At 42.3% G+C, this 16,178-nt stretch overlaps 1 protein-coding gene across 1 annotated transcript in view; it reads left to right on the forward strand.

Moving 5' to 3' along the window:
• The window catches only part of cacng2b (calcium channel, voltage-dependent, gamma subunit 2b), a 69,463-nt gene extending 53,628 nt beyond the window's left edge, over positions 1 to 15,835 (forward strand). Inside the window, exons 3-4 of the mRNA XM_075463973.1 lie at positions 7,817 to 7,957; positions 13,538 to 15,835. Of these exons, the coding sequence (XP_075320088.1) occupies positions 7,817 to 7,957; positions 13,538 to 14,070 (674 nt within the window). The 3' untranslated portion in view covers positions 14,071 to 15,835. The remainder of the gene's footprint in view (positions 1 to 7,816; positions 7,958 to 13,537) is intronic.
• Positions 15,836 to 16,178: the final 343 nt, after the last annotated feature.

The raw sequence follows: 16,178 nt of genomic DNA on the forward strand, positions 1-16,178 counted from the left end.
ATAGTTATTCCCCCTTAAGCTGTTTTGCTGAGTTCCCAATACCACATGTTCTTTGCTGTTGGGCTCTCCCACGTGGGCGAATTGTGTGTGCGTGTGTGTTAGAAGTTTGATGTGTGTGTGTGTGTGTGTGTGTGTGCGTGTGTGTGTGTGTGTGTGTGAGAGTGTGTGTAGGAGAGGGAACGAGCAGATTGTTCCTGCACGGATCATGCACAGTGTGTATGGGAAACACCCCACTTTAGAGAATGAGCAAGTGAGTAGGCGATAGGCTGATCGATGAGTGTGTTCACTTTGTAGCTTGTTGAACTAACGTGTGTGTGACAAAGTAATGGGGGTTCTCTGCACCGTAGATTGTGCGCACACATCACACTGTGTGTATGAGCACCCAGGGAGCTCCCATGCTGGTGTCCACCCCCGCCTCTATAATTCAAGCACAATTACAAGGCTCTCCTCTGCTGCAACTAATGAAACCATAAGTCAGCCAGAGACACACATATAAACACACACCACTGCAGCAGAACCAACCGAGCAGTGGGAGGAATGAAGGGAAGATGAAAGTGTTTAAGAGAAGAGGTTTGAAAGTGTGCAGAAGAGGCAACACTTTCGTTTGTGTGTGTGCCTGCTCTGCCCTCTGGATGCAGGTGCTGCTTATCTTTGTTTATTTGATCAGGTTCTCTCAGGGAAAATCTAAACAGTAGAAAAAGAGCCTCTCGTCAGCTCCTTGCCAACTCCTTCCAGGTTACAATTTTTCAAGATGAAACATCACTAAGCTGATTATTAGGAATATCTCCAGCAACAGTGTCATCATTGAAATTCACTACCCCCAGCTTTTTAATTATTTAAAAATGGTTTATCTATTAATAATAATAACATAAAACCTTCTTGGCACAACACCAATTAACCAATAATCTTACATTATAACACTCAGGTGCTGCTTTCTACGTATTTGTTGGTGTCGTGTGTGAATTTATTCCCCCTTTTGCTTTTCCATAACATTTTGAGTTGGAAATCTTTCTAGTTCAGGCCTAGTAGTGTACCGGAATCATTTTCAACATTTCAATGGCACAAGTGTGAACTCAAGTGATCGGACTAATCCACAAACACACAGCAGTGGTGCGCAAATTTGATATATGGTCAGTTGTTCAGAGGATTCTCAGAGTGTTATGGGTTTTGCTGTGTTTGGCTTTAGTCAGGCCTCAGTTAGATTTTTCTGTGCTGTTTCCTGCCATTATAAATAGATGTCTTCTGCTGTCTTTGCTTTGTTACACTGCCACTATGTTACCACCTGCTCCTTGTGATCTCACCTGCTTTAAGTCATCCAATCGCTCCTCTAAGTATGTATGCTCCTTAGTTTTAATTGTTTCTTAGTCTGTCTGTCAGTCATGCGGCTATCATGAACAGAGATTAGTCTCATTGTTCATCCTCAATTAGTAGCTTGCTTTTCCTGCACCGGCAGAGCCTTTTGATAGTCCTTTCTAAAAGTCACTATTTTACTCATCTGCCCGTCTCCTGCCTTTTCGTCCTGCATTTGGCTCCTACTTCTCCACCTCCTCAAGGCATTGATTGTGGTGGGGAGATTGCGATTTTACATTGATAGATAACAGTGCTGCTCAAAATTTCCTCTCCATGGTAAAATAATTAGCTGCAGCTCCGAGAGGTATTTTTTTTTCTCAATACCTGAGATAAATGACTGGGAGAAATGTGTTTGAGCCAAAGATTAAGCTTCCCTACTCCTTCTGACCGTACTTCAGTATTATCCACTGCTGCCATCCACCATTGTTTTGTTTAACACAATACTGCATATTTGTTTGCTCATGAATTTCTATGGCAAAACAGTATATTGTTATGAGAAAACTTTAACTTTATAGGGACTTTAAGAATTCTGTGTGATGGCACAGCTTCTCTTCTGACAAACTGTTGTGACTGTGTAGAGACAGCGTCCTGAGCTGAAGTCAACATCACATTTGTCCTTACGTTTCAAACTGTGTTGTAACAATAGTGCAGGTAAACCCTCAACAAGCTTAACCATTTTGAAAAATGATATTTGCAGCTGCTTCCATCCACCGCCTCAATGTTTTAAACAACCATTTACACATGGGAATATTTATGGCAACATGCTGTGAAAAAAACTCTTTAAGGACAATGAGAGTACTGTCAAATCTCTTATGACTGGTGAATAACCTGCACACATAGGCTCTTATATCCCTTTCACAGGCAGTTTCATATGAAAAGAGAAGGAGACTAATGGAAAAGTGCACAGTCTATGAATGACTTAATGCCATCACTTTAACAGAGCGATAAAGCCATTCATGTTCCATATCTAATGTGTTAAAAAGGTTTAAGTCTCTTTAAGCTTTTTTTTTTACTTTGATTGAAGAAAAGGTTCAGAGCAGACACCTTTTTTTTATTACTATTATTATATTTATTTATCTATTTTTCATAACAACGTTCTATTAATTTGGCTGGGTGTTTGTTGAAAGTAAAAAAAAACTGCACAGCAGTGCTACATGTGGCTATATGAGGTTATGATTGGTACAGCATGATAGAGTACAGTGGCCTCAAGTAAACAGAGATCAATCCACAACCAGGAAGAAAGAGCTTCAGCTTCCACTGTGGCCTCAAGCATCCTTAAAAAAGAAACCAAAAACATACTGTACACGTCTCTTTATGCTGCTTCCACTGCAGAGCATTCAGTCTCAGCTCAACTCTGTCTCTCTGTCTCTATGCCATGATGTGCTTGGTGGCAGGGTGTGCCTGGAGGCCCGCGCATTTAAAAATTCTTCCTTTTAAACTCCCTGCCTTCATCTTAAAGCACTAGTGCAAAAAGAGAGGGAGAGACAGGGAGACAAAGACTGCTGGAGGCATAGCAGCTTCACAGAGAAGTGAGGGCCTGCAGTGTTTGTGCTTTTTCCCTTGTTTCATCTTCTTTTTCCTCCTCTGCACTCATCTTTTTCTTTCAGCTCCTTTTGGTTTTACTAAACATTTTTATATTCATTCCTCTGTTCTCGTTTTTGTCATTTTAAGCTTTGCAACACAGGTTCCCTTAATATATCAGCTTGTCCCCTCTCCTTTGAAATCTAAAATCCAAGATCATGCTAGTCACCATTACACTAGCCTCTGTAGGTCATACACGTATATGACTAACTCTAACGTGTCATTCCTCACTGCGAAGTTTTATATTCACAGTCATTATCAAAAGAATAGTTACACAAAACAAACAGTTCAATTCGTGAATATCAGTCAATTTGAAAAAATGTCATCACATTGTTTACATACTACCAAGTCATATAATTGCCTTATCAGGATTGTTTGATAAAACACTGAGACATCAATTTTCAACAAACAGTCTAAATTCCTGGAACAATATGTTTTCAAATCATAAACCAAACTGCCTTGAAAAGTATCTTGTAAGCCAAACCACAATCTTTTCCACAAGCTGACAAAGTAGTTTTGACTGCTCAACCTCAGCAAGAAATTAAAGATAAATCTAATTAAGAGTGCTCTGCATAACAAAATAAAAGTGAAAAATTATTTATCTATTTTTTTATAGTATCCTTCAACCTCTACGAACATCCTTTAAATTGTTGGTCCTTGAGCTTTATTCTGCTGTAAAATTGGTCAAAGAGCTGCTTTGTGAAAGAGTGCTAAGAAATATGAACTGTTATTGATTGTCTGGTGCAGCGATTGTCTGTGTCTGTGTCTTTGTTCTTTTTTGTTTTTGGCACTTTGTCCACATCACGATGAAATTGCTTGATGTATGTCCCTGCTGGCTCAAGCTAGCTTTCAACCAATCAGTATTTGAGCTGATGTTTATCATCATATTTGAGGGCTGTGAGCTGTTAAGTGTTTGGAAGACTGCATGCAACAATACCCAGAATCCTTGGCTCAACATTTGGTGAGATCATCAGAGAAGGATACCCATGTGCTTCCATAAGGAAAACCCGAAACACGGGGTGTAAAAGCAGGGTGAGAAATGCTGCTGTGCTATACCTACTTGTTATCAAGTCTCACTTTGCTGGTTTATACTAATTTTGTTAGGACTCCTGGTGTCTATTATTGATTAAGAAGGTAGCCTTTAATATGAATATTCAACACATCAGGTTAATTGGTACTATGAATACAGTTGTCATCGTAATCTTTATATGGTAGAACAAGTCAAGACAGGGGTCACCGCAGTGATTAAGAAGCGTCGGGCTTGGCACACGATCAATAAAATTTTGATTGCAAAATACAGTCACGCTGCCATATATTGCGTGCTGTCAACAGTAATTTGTGCTCACTGCATGACTCATATTATCACAGTGAAGCTCAAACAGCAGTGCGTTCACCTCTAGTTAGATAAATTAAGTGCAGCACAGGTGTAATTGTGAATATGTGTCATCTTTTTTACTCTTTAAAGTAAACAGAAAAAAAATATATCTTCTCATACTATGTGTGCACACTTTTAGAGGCTTTCCACTTTTGTGTCCACCTTCCACCAAGACAACTTCCCCTGATGCCACATGTCAGTGAAGATGAGGAGATGATGTTAAAACACACAGAGGAGGAGGAGGAGGGAAATTTTGGTGCAGTGCCAACTCTGAGGTCATCTTAATATTCGATCTGCTTCAATGAATGAAACCGTCGCACTGCTGCTCTGCTGCTCTGCTGGAGACATGAAGAGAAAGAGATGCTGTGGGACGCCACAAGTTTTGTGTATTCAGTGTCAATTCATAGTAGCCTTAGGGTAAGGCTGCAAAGGCTAACCCAGGTTCGTTACAACACCAGTGCTGCTTTGCTTATTTTGGTCAACATTTTGTTTTTTTTAGGACAAAACACAGTGACTTGCATAAAACATTAACATTATGCCGGACAACAAAATAGAAAAATAAAACAAACAATTAGTATGCAGCTCAATAGTGAAATTTGTGAATGACAGAATAATTACTTGTGGGAAATATCAAGCTGTTTCAAGATGGAAGGTGATTTTGAATGAGATTCTGCTGGAGCCTGAAATGTTTTGGAGCCAGCGCAAAGTGGTCATCAGTGGAATTGCTCTGTAAGGCACTACTTTATTGATTTTTGAAAGTGGGTGACACAACGTCCGTCTTTTATCTACTGTTTATACTCACAGCACAGCATTGTTGCTTGTTTGTTTTAATTTTGCACAAAAAGTAAATACTGTACTTTACTATAATCATAAACATTTGTGATATTTTAGCTGCCTAAAATAACCTATATTACCATTTACCACAAAGAAATTCTTTATGTGTAAAAATCACTTGTCAAAAGATGCCTGAATGCTGTGCTATTTATACACAGTGGCATGAGATCAGGTTGGTTTCTTGTCTCCTCAAACTTTATAACTGATGTTTGTTAGCTGACATCTGAGTTTTGTCACATCCGTGACATGTATTTCACCCCAATAATTACTGAGCACAATCCGTTATCAACTAAGCAAGAACAAATAAAATGTCTTCAAAGGAATACCACATACACAGCAGTGTTTCTCTCCTGGGTGCCAGCCAGGGCAGGGGTACAACGCAATAAACCAAATAAAGTCAAAACTCCAGCGTGATATCTTGGTGTAAGCTGGAATTTTTAGTTTCTGATTTGTTCTGCTTTATTTGGTTTACTCCAACTCACACCGTGATACAAGACGGATCCATGCTGATGTACATTTTTGGTTTTCAGATAAGAACTATCATATCTAACACAAGCGAAGCTACATTTGAATCAGAATCAGACAAAGTTGCTGAAAAATTGGTTGTGGTTAGTTGCTCTCATTTACATAGAAACATATCTAAACAATATAAAAAAAATATTTCAATATCATCATTAGAAATATAGTTAAACAAAAGTAAAACAGAAATACAATCAGGTAGCCTGATAAACCAGCCTAAATGGATTGGATGTCTAATTTAGTCTGGCACCGATCAATGGATACAACGGAACATTGTTGATGAGCACAACCCGTTGTCTTTCAAACCGCGTCTGTGCCTATAGGCCAACGCTCTGACCAATCAGCGCAAATGACTGTGACGTAGTAAGCGCGACAGAAAGCTTTGGTGGGAGGGGACTCTTCCAAAACTGATGCCAAGCACAGATTCTATAATAGGACAGATACGCCACTCACGGTGCATTTCCGGTTTCCAACGAGGCGATTTTGGTTGCAGTTCCACCCTCTTTCCACGTGGGGCGCCCAATTTTGGAGACCAGAATGAATGGAGTCCTATGGAGCTATACGCCCTTTCGTGCCCTTATCTCAAGATATAATTTTTTCTCTAGTAATTCTAATGTTGTTTTCGAAAAAGGGTGTTTAGAAAATACCCATGGCTGAGTTTTAGATTTTTAGAGCCACTCATTTGCTTAAAAAAAGGATTTGAAGTGTATATGACGTCATACATAGCTGGTCGACCAGCCGTCATTAGCACAATGCTAGCGCGTTGTGGACAACAAGAAGCCAACCAGTAAGAAATCAAAGCGATATATGTACTCGTTCAGTAGATTTTTTACTTGAAACCCATGTTGAGCTCTCAGAAACTACATTCAAATCTGAGCGCTCTTGAGGAGACTTAGGTGAAACTGACCATTTGTAGCATCTAGCTCCATAGGGCCCCATTCATTCTGGTCTCCACCGACGCTCCCAGTGGAATTCTGGTGGAACTGCAGCCAAAAAGCCGGTACAATGGGGCTTAATACAGAGTGGCAAGGCTGTTCGTTATAATGGCTGTGTGCCAAGGCTGAATCAAACGAGCACTGTTCCATTGCCGCCGCCATCTTTCTTGTTGTGCTTTCGCTTGTCTATGTTCGCTTCCACTGCCCAACGTCGCACTGCTCTGTCGTCACTCCCTCAAAACCCCGCACCAGAACCCTCTGGCCCGCCCGCGTTGATTCAAAACACATCTCTGCGTTGTGATTGGTTTAGTTGCCATCTGCCAGATTCAGGGCAGTATTTTCAAAATGACAAGTGGATCGAGGCCAGACCCAACCGCAGGCAAAACATTTTGCCGTCCAGCAGTTGGCGCTGGTTTTCCAGGCTAACAATCAGGGGTATCTTTGTGCAGTAAGTCTTGCTTTTAATGTGCTATCATCAGTGTTTTAAATCCAGTCTAAGGTATACACCCTCTGGTATTTGTATGCAAAAAAACTGCATCAGCTTGAAAATAACCAGAAGTTCAGAAATGAGACATTGGCTGCCTCTAAAACAAGTTCCATGACCGCAGCAGAGCCGTGACAACACTATGGTCTATCAGCTAAATCGTCCACACAGAGGGCAAACAGATAGCCGATAGGCAAGCTGATAGAGGGAAGAAAGGGAAGACACAGGTAGATGGAGAGATGGAGCGATAGGACAACGAACATTGGTCTAATGAGCGAGACAAACCAGATGCCCATGGGAGGAAAAACATTTGCTACAGATGGAAGGAGGTTTTTGCAAGTAAAACAGTTTATCCAATGCTCAGTCAAAGAGCAGGATCACATGATTCTTACAGTATTAAGTCCTGCACAGGGCATCCAAGATATCAAACACTGATCAAGCTTTTGTTTCATTTTTGCCCAGTTCTGCTGCTGAATGAATTATTGTACTACTTGCCAACACATATGCGTACAGACGTACACAGTTATTTTCATATTTCATATCATCTTTTAGGTGCTACAACAGGTGAAACATCAGCTGCCAAAATGCAATATTATTATTATTGCTCACATTAAGTCACAAATGTCCTTTTTTTTCTCGATAATCTTATATTTGGCAAGTGTCCGGTTGAGACAATCCTGACAGCTGTTTTTTCCTCAATGTGTGTGTGTGTGTGTGTGTGTGTGTGTGTGTGTCCAGGCGCTGTACGAGCCTCCAGCATCTTTCCCATCCTGAGTGTGATTCTGCTCTTCATGGGGGGGCTTTGCATTGCCGCCAGCGAATTCTACAAGTCACGCCACAACATCATCCTCAGCTCTGGCATCCTCTTCGTCTCTGCAGGTATAAAGGAAAGACGGGGAACTGCAGAAAGGGGTGGGGTGGGGGGGTGGAAGCACTAAAAGAAGGAGGACGGCTGACTAACCAGGAGATGTCAGAGTACAAGTCAGTGGGTGGGGCAAAGGGAAGGAGGGATGATTCAGAAAAAGAGATCAAAGTCAGAGTAAATAAAAAGAAAGATGAGGAAACTAAAGCAGTAGAAGGAAAGAGAAGATCGGTATCGTGAATGGGCAGAGCTGAGGGGAGAGACTAAAAAGAGGTGAAGATATCCTTGTTGCATCACAGTATCAAAATATCTGACTTAAATGTCTTTTTTTGTAAGTAATAGAACACAAAATGTTCTGTGGATGCTCATGATGGTTCTCGATGACGACCTGATAATGTGGTGTGGTGCATTGTGTGACATATACAGTACAACATTTGCCTTAGATTGAAGCAGGCCCAAAATGGATGCAGGTTGCCATTCTATGTTCTTATGTTTTTGTGTGTTTATATGTGTGTCATGGTTCTAGGCCATGGCCTACTGTGTTGTGCTAGATAACTAGTTCCCCTTCAAGTCAGAAGTGAGAGATGCAGTTCTCTGTGTTTCTCTCTTTCTTTTTGCTGTCTGTTTCTGTCTCTCTTGCCCTGTTGCTAGGCTAAGAGGAGGCCACTGGGATTACACTCTAAAAATAAGGTGTCCCTGATACTCTTTTGCTCTGATCCATCTCAATCAGGCCTTCAGTCCAAACTCTTCAGTCTACTTATCTCTATCTTTATATGTTGTTATTTTTGCTGTTTATTTTCATATTTTCATATTTGAATGTTTATTTTTCTCTGGCTATTTGTCCAGGTTTAAGTATGCATTTCAGGCTAAGCACAGCAACGGTACAAAATATTATCATAATATAAGCAGAAAAAAAGGTTTCACAGATCAGAGAGATCAGCAGAATGTATGAAGTTAAGCATCTTCAAATGTAGGAAGTGCTGAGGAGAGTGAAATATGGGGATACAGAGAAAGATGTCCAAACGCTGTAAGGAATAGAGGTGAATCTGCCCCAGTTTGAGATAAAAATGAAAAAAAAAAGAACAAAATACAGAAAGTGCTGGATTGTCAATTACCACAACGGAAATCTGTGCATGTGGGAAAATGTGCACATCTGATCGTACTCCCATGAATGCTGTTGATATATGGACATGGTTAAAAATGTCAGGTGAAGTATGTTTTGGTTCCCTGTCACTCGTATTGATCAGCTGTCTTCATTTTCTTTCCAAGTCAAACTAATTTGGTTACTCAGGCTGATGAGCATCAAAAGTAACTGAAGTCTGTAAAACCCTTTGAAATCATCTACGTGCACATATGTGCAGTATTTAAAAGCACCAATTAAATATGATAAGCCAGTGAGTGAGTAAAATCCCTTAAAGCCTTAACAAGTTTAGCCCCTAGTGATACAAATATAAGTTGTCAGTAAATATTGAATAAATGACGCTTTAAATGAAGCACTTGTCTGCTGTGTAAGTGTCAAAGAAATACCAAAATGCAAAACGCAACACATTTTCTTAAGCTCTTGGACACTTTTTTTCAATTGCTATAGAACAAGGAAGCACTAATCTATATAGTTATGGGGCTGCATATTTATGACATATTCTATTCAAATAACAGCTTTTAAAAAGGAGTTTTGAACTATGTTTGTCTAACATTCGCCCATCCACGCTACCTGGGGTGTCTTTCCACCCCCAAACTCGCTATTATTCAGTGTAAATCCAATTGTCACTCGTTCGAAAGCCAAAGATGTTCAATCATTCCAAATCTCCAAACATGAAAGACATAAGACAAAAAGATCTTACTGATTAGCTTATTATATTTTCAAACTGTATTCATTTTTGTTTCATAAGTCAACAGTTAAAGGTAGGGTAGGAGATCCTGGATTTTGAGTCCAACGAAGCTGCATTTTGAAAATACACAGGTAAAAAGTCCCAACCCTTTTCTTCACTTTCCCCCCGAAGGCACGCCTCTAGAGTACATGAACGCGCACGAGCACGAAGGTGCACGAGCGCTGTTCTGACAGCAAGCATCGATCGTTGCCGTATTTAGTATTTAGTATTTAGTTTATGCTAACTATACGTTTCATAATGCTAGGTGCTAGCCAAGCTGGCTCTAGTTTAGCTTCCTGCCAAGCTTCTGGATGCGTAATTCGTTCACGGAGCAGGGTACACGCACAGGGGGGGGAGAGGGGGAGGGAGGAGCAGATTGCAGTTTGATAGACGGCATCAGTATCCAATCAATGTGAACGGTCCGTTCACAATGATTGGATACTGTTTTTCCTAGATTGTACGTTCTAGAGGCCACTAAAACTTTTCATATTTGTGTCAAACTTTTTAATTAATTGGTTGCAAAGAGGGTGTGAAGAGTATTTCAAGCAATATGTAAAAAAATGTTCCAGAAAAAGATCCCCTACCCCGCCTTTAATAGATAGAAAACTATTAGGGATATTAAGTCTGAAAGGATATTTAAATATGGTCATACTTTTAGTATTTTGGAGTATTTTGTTAAACATTGTGAGCAAAATTCTATTTTGAAAGTTTGAAATACATAGGATGTGATTTTGTTGATATATCATCAGCCAATCTATAGAATAATAAGCAAAAAATTAAAATCGGCATATTTTGTGTATATTTACATTAAAATGTTCTGATTCAGTTAATAACTTCATTGATTGAATTTCTTTTTGCTGAATTTTCCTTTACAAAATGAAAAGGTTAGTGGCCAACCTGCAAGCTGCACCACATTTGCCTCTCATGATATCACCTGATATAAAGAACTGCCCCAAGATGCCAAACCAATGGACCATAATGCTTACACCAGGGCCTTATAACTGATTAAGGATTAGCTTGGTCTCACCACAAGTAAATCTCAAGATGTACTGTAAATGTCTGGGTATCCTTTTTGGGTGGCTAATATTATTTTAATTTTCAGATTGCAAAGCATCAGCCTAGAAAAGCTCATTGCTGCTAAATGTTGGGACACGCTTTAAAAAATTGATAAAGTTTATGAAACTTTGAAATTTGCATAATTTAGCCTCTCCAGCTGTGAAAATTAATTAAAGCAACAAGCTATTTAAGGCCAAGTCTCTTATTATTAAAAGTTATCCATGAGCTCAAATATCTTGGGATATTCAAATTTTCCATGGTGCTCCTTACTATAAATTTTCCAAAACAAATAATGATGCAGCGATCTGGTTTAAATTAGTCGTTCAAACATTTGATCTTTACCACTTGTGGTTCGGTTAACCTTCTAAGCAGTTATTCAGGAAAACAGACATTTTGAGGGGCTTTGAGGAAGGATGTAATTCCATAGTTTAGATTTTCAGTCCCTTCAGGAAAGTTTTGTTGGTATCGTATCAGGTTGTTATGACAAAATAATCCTGTTCATGAATGTATGTAACATATGTAATATTTTATATATGTCCATCCATCCATCCATCCATCCATCCATCCATCCATCCATCCATCCATCCATCATCTTCCGCTTCTCCGGGGATCGGGTCGCGGGGGCAGCAGCTTGAGCAAAGAGACCCAGACGTCCCTGTCCCCGGCCACTTCCTCCAGCTCTTCTGGGGGGACCCCGAGGCGTTCCCAGGCCAGCCGAGAAACATAGTCTCTCCAACGTGTCCTGGGTCTTCCCCGGGACCTCCTCCCAGTGGTACGGGCCCGGAACACCTCACCAGGGAGGTGTCCAGGAGGCATCCTAACCAGATGCCCAAGCCACCTCATCTGACTCCTCTCGATGCGGAGGAGCAGCAGTAGTTCTACTCCGAGCCCCTCCCGGATGACCGAGCTTCTCACCCTATCTCTAAGGGAGAGCCCAGACACCCTGCGGAGGAATCTCATTTCGGCCGCTTGTGTTCGCGATTTCATTCTTTCGGTCACTACCCACAGCTCGTGACCATAGGTGAGGGTAGGAACATAGATTGACCGGTAAATCTAGAGCTTCGCCTTCTGGCTCAGCTCCTTCTTCACCACGACGGGCCGGTGCAGAGCCCGCATCCCTGCGGACGCCGCACCGATCCGTCTGTCAATCTCCTGCTCCATTCGTCCCTCACTCGTGAACAAGACCCCGAGATACTTGAACTCCTCCACTTGGGGAAGGATCTCATTCCCGACCCGGAGAGGGCATTCCACCCTTTTCCGGCTGAGGACCATGGTCTCAGATTTGGAGGTGCTGATTCTCATCCCAGCCGCTTCACACTCGGCTGCGAACCGCTCCAGTGAGAGCTGAAGGTCACGGCCCGACGACGCCAACAGAACCACATCGTCCGCAAAACGCAGAGACCCGATTCTGAGGTCGCCCAAACGGACCCCCTCAACGCCCTGGCTGCGCCTAGAAATTCTGTCCATAAAATTTATGAACAGAATCGGTGACAAAGGGCAGCCCTGACGGAGTCCAACCCTCACAGGAGACATGTCCGACTTACTGCCGGCAATACGGACCAAACTCTGACACCGGTCATATAGAGACCGAACAGCCCACATCAAGGGGCTCCATACTCCCGGAGCACCCCCCACAAGAGTCCTCGAGGGACACGGTCGAACGCCTTCTCCAAGTCCACAAAACACATGTAGACCGGTTGGGTGAACTCCCATGCACCCTCCAGGATCCTGCTGAGGGTGTAGAACTGGTCCACTGTTCCACGACCAGGACGAAAACCACACTGCACCTCCTGAATCCGAGATTCGATTATCCAGCGGATCCTCCTCTCCAGTACCCCCGAATAGACCTTACCAGGGAGGCTGAGGAGTGTGATCCCCCTATACACACCCTCCGGTCCCCTTTTTTAAAGAGGGGGACCACCACCCCGATCTGCCAGTCCAGAGGCACTGCCCCCGATGTCCACGCGATGCTGCAGAGGCTTGTCAACCAAGACAGCCCTACAACATCCAGAGCCTTGAGGAACTCAGGACGAACCTCATCCACCCCCGGGGCCTTGCCACCGAGGAGTTTTTTGACCACCTCTGCAACCTCAGCCCCAGAAATGGGAGGCCCCACGTCCGAGCTCCCCAACTCTGCTTCCTCATCGGAAGGCATGTCGGTAGGATTGAGGAGGCCCTCGAAGTATTCCCCCCTCCGCTTGGCCTGTCGGTACCCATCAGCTGCTTCCAGAGTCCCACTGGCCAAAAAGGCCCGATAGGACTCCTTCTTCAGCTTGACGGCTTCCCTCACCACTGGTGTCCACCAGCGGGTTCGGGGATTGCCGCCACGACAGTCACCGACCACCTTACGGCCACAGCTCCGGTCGGCCGCCTCAACAATGGAGGCACGGAACATGGCCCATTCGGGCTCAATGTCCCCCACCTCCCCCGGGACATGGTTGAAGCTCTTTATATATGTAAATATGAATAATACTTTTTTTTTTTTTATCTGTCTCACCTCTGCACAGTAAATCATCAAAAAGAAGTTTATTATACTCTTGGTCTTGCAAGCTTACAGAGAACACATTACAATAGAAAAGCATGGGAAAGGCAGTTTCATGATGTGTTACTTTATTTGAGTTTAGCTGTATTTTAGTTTTGATATAATTAGTCTCTCTCTTTTCCTTTTTCTAGGCCTGAGCAACATCATAGGAATCATTGTGTACATATCAGCCAACGCTGGTGACCCTTCTAAGAGTGACTCCAAGAAGAACAGCTACTCCTATGGTTGGTCCTTCTACTTTGGCGCCCTTTCCTTCATCATGGCTGAAATGGTGGGTGTGCTGGCTGTGCACATGTTCATTGATCGCCATCGGGAGCTGCGAGTTGGAGCGCGAGCCGCCGACTACCTCCAAGGCGCGGCCATCACGCGCATCCCCAGCTACCGCTACCGCTATCGACGCCGCTCGCGCTCCTCATCCCGTTCTACAGATCCCTCGCACTCTCGCGAGGCCTCACCAGTGGGCCTGAAGGCCTTCGGGACGCTGCCCTCCACTGAGCTGTCCATGTACACGCTGCCCAAGGGCCAAACGGGCACCCCAACAGCTACCTATAACTCCACGGAGAGGGACCACAACTTCCTGCAGGTCCACAACTGCATTCAGAAAGACCTGAAAGACTCAGGTGGCCACAGCAACACCGCCAATCGGCGCACTACACCTGTATGAAACAGAAATGGACCACAGACGTTGGCATAAATTAGAGGGGTGTTGGGGTGGTGGGGGGGGGGAGCAGCAAAAGACAGATCATTGAATAAGGAAAAGAGAGGGGTAGAAATGGATAGATGTAGGGGTGATGAGTAAGAAACGGGGGAAATTCTGAGCGCTCCACAGCACCTCAGATAATCATTGAGTTTCTGTTGGAAAAAAAAAAAAAAGGAAACAGAGTAAAAATGCATAAAAAAAGAAGCATGCATGATTTTCCCATGAACCATTGTTTAACAAGATCTGAACATGTTTGTAAAGAGTTTAGGGGGTGATAAACCGGGAGAAGTGACTTCTGGGGTTGCTGGGGTGTGGTGGGCAGTTGTCTCGGGGCTGTGGGACCGTGGAGTGGTGGGCTGGGCCAGACTGCCTGTTCAAAGGCGAACTTTATTTTTTTACTTTTCCTCAGTCTGAACAAAGAGGGGCATTGTTTTCCCCTCGGCCCAGCCTATTAACCTGCCCTTGCACTACCATACAACAAGCCCCAAACACATACTCTGCAAACACCCTTACACCCAACTCCTTTGTTTAGTTGCTGTATCTTCTTGATTTCATTCTTTAATCACATTAATACTGTGAACCATTGCGGTGTGGGATTCAAGCAGGGAGCAATTCAGGCCGCAAAAAAAAATATGAATATATATATTTAAAAAAAAGAAAAAAAACACATAAGTTAATATATGTATTGATTATATATAAATATATGAATATACATGTTAATATATCATGAATAGACGTCCCTGGCGCAAAAAAAATATCAACAGGAAAAAAAGTGAAGTAACTTGAGAGTTACTTAGTTAAACTAAATCGAGTCATCATGGAAACAAAACCAACAAGGAGGATTCAGCGCGACTCGCTCATTTGATAGCAAAGGCTACAGCCAGCTTGATAAACTGATATTGGTTAGTATTAGACATTGTCACATTCTTTTACAATAACAACAAAAAAATATTTTGGAAGTCTGCCAAAACCCTGGCAGCCATCTTTGATCAGTGTCAACTCATGGTAAAAAGTTGACCTTACTTTTTTCTTTTTTTTCTTCCTTCCTTCCTTCCTTCTTTTTTTTTTTTGTTTTTAACCCCTTAAAGGGGCGGAATGAAGAGAGAACTCTGGGTAATGGATTATCTCTCTGCAAACTTGAAGATGACTGTGGACAACGAAACGTCACTACTGCCAAAGACACAAAGTAGTACGTGAGAGAACACGGCTACCATCGAGCTGAAGCAAAGTGACTCCAAAAAATTAAGAATTTACGTGCATGCTAATCAAAATCATCCAATCTGCTTTTAAGAAACCTATGTTTTGAACAACTGAACAATGATATCATGTAAGGGCAGTGGGAAAATAGAACTTAATGTTACAGTACTGTGTCTCTTCATTTATTTATGTTTTTCTTTGGAGTGGGGATTTCGGGTGGGGCCTTTTTACGCTTGAAGGAAAAAACAGACTTTGGAAAACGTATCACAGCTTCTTTTTTTTTTTTAACAGAACAATATCTTATCTTGGCTTTTTCATTTCTTTTCACAGCTCAGCTGCACTCTCACACAGCCTTATTCTTTCTTTATCTCATTTTTCTTGCTCTTTGGTTTCACATTGTGTTGTTGTAAATGAGAATATTAAAAAAAAGCGTAATATCTTTCAAGGTGCCAAAACTGAATGAATCTGAACTTGGATGCATCAAGTCCTGATGACAAATAAATACTGACCCCTTCCCCTGTAGGGAACTGAATGAGTATTTGTTGTATTATATTTGGTAAGAAAACACAAATGGGCTTCATACAGAAAGTTCCTGAGATTCAATGTTAGCCTCCTTAACTCTCTGAAGCTTGATTTATGCTTTAACATGTGACCAACGCTGATCCTACGTGGGAGTCTACGTAAGTAACTTTGCGCAATGTATGTGTCTGTGCTGGTCGGCAGTTTTGACCCCTGTAGCCCGAGTTGGCAGCGGGCTTCCTGCCACCGCTTCAAACAATAGATAATAGAAGACAAAAGTCTGTTGATGTAACAGCTCTGTGACTATGTGGGGAGCAGAGAAGTGTTGAACAGCAGTCATTTTTAACTGGAACTAC

The sequence above is a fragment of the Odontesthes bonariensis genome, chromosome 4 (assembly GCF_027942865.1).
Source record: "Odontesthes bonariensis isolate fOdoBon6 chromosome 4, fOdoBon6.hap1, whole genome shotgun sequence".
NCBI lineage: Eukaryota > Metazoa > Chordata > Actinopteri > Atheriniformes > Atherinopsidae > Odontesthes > Odontesthes bonariensis.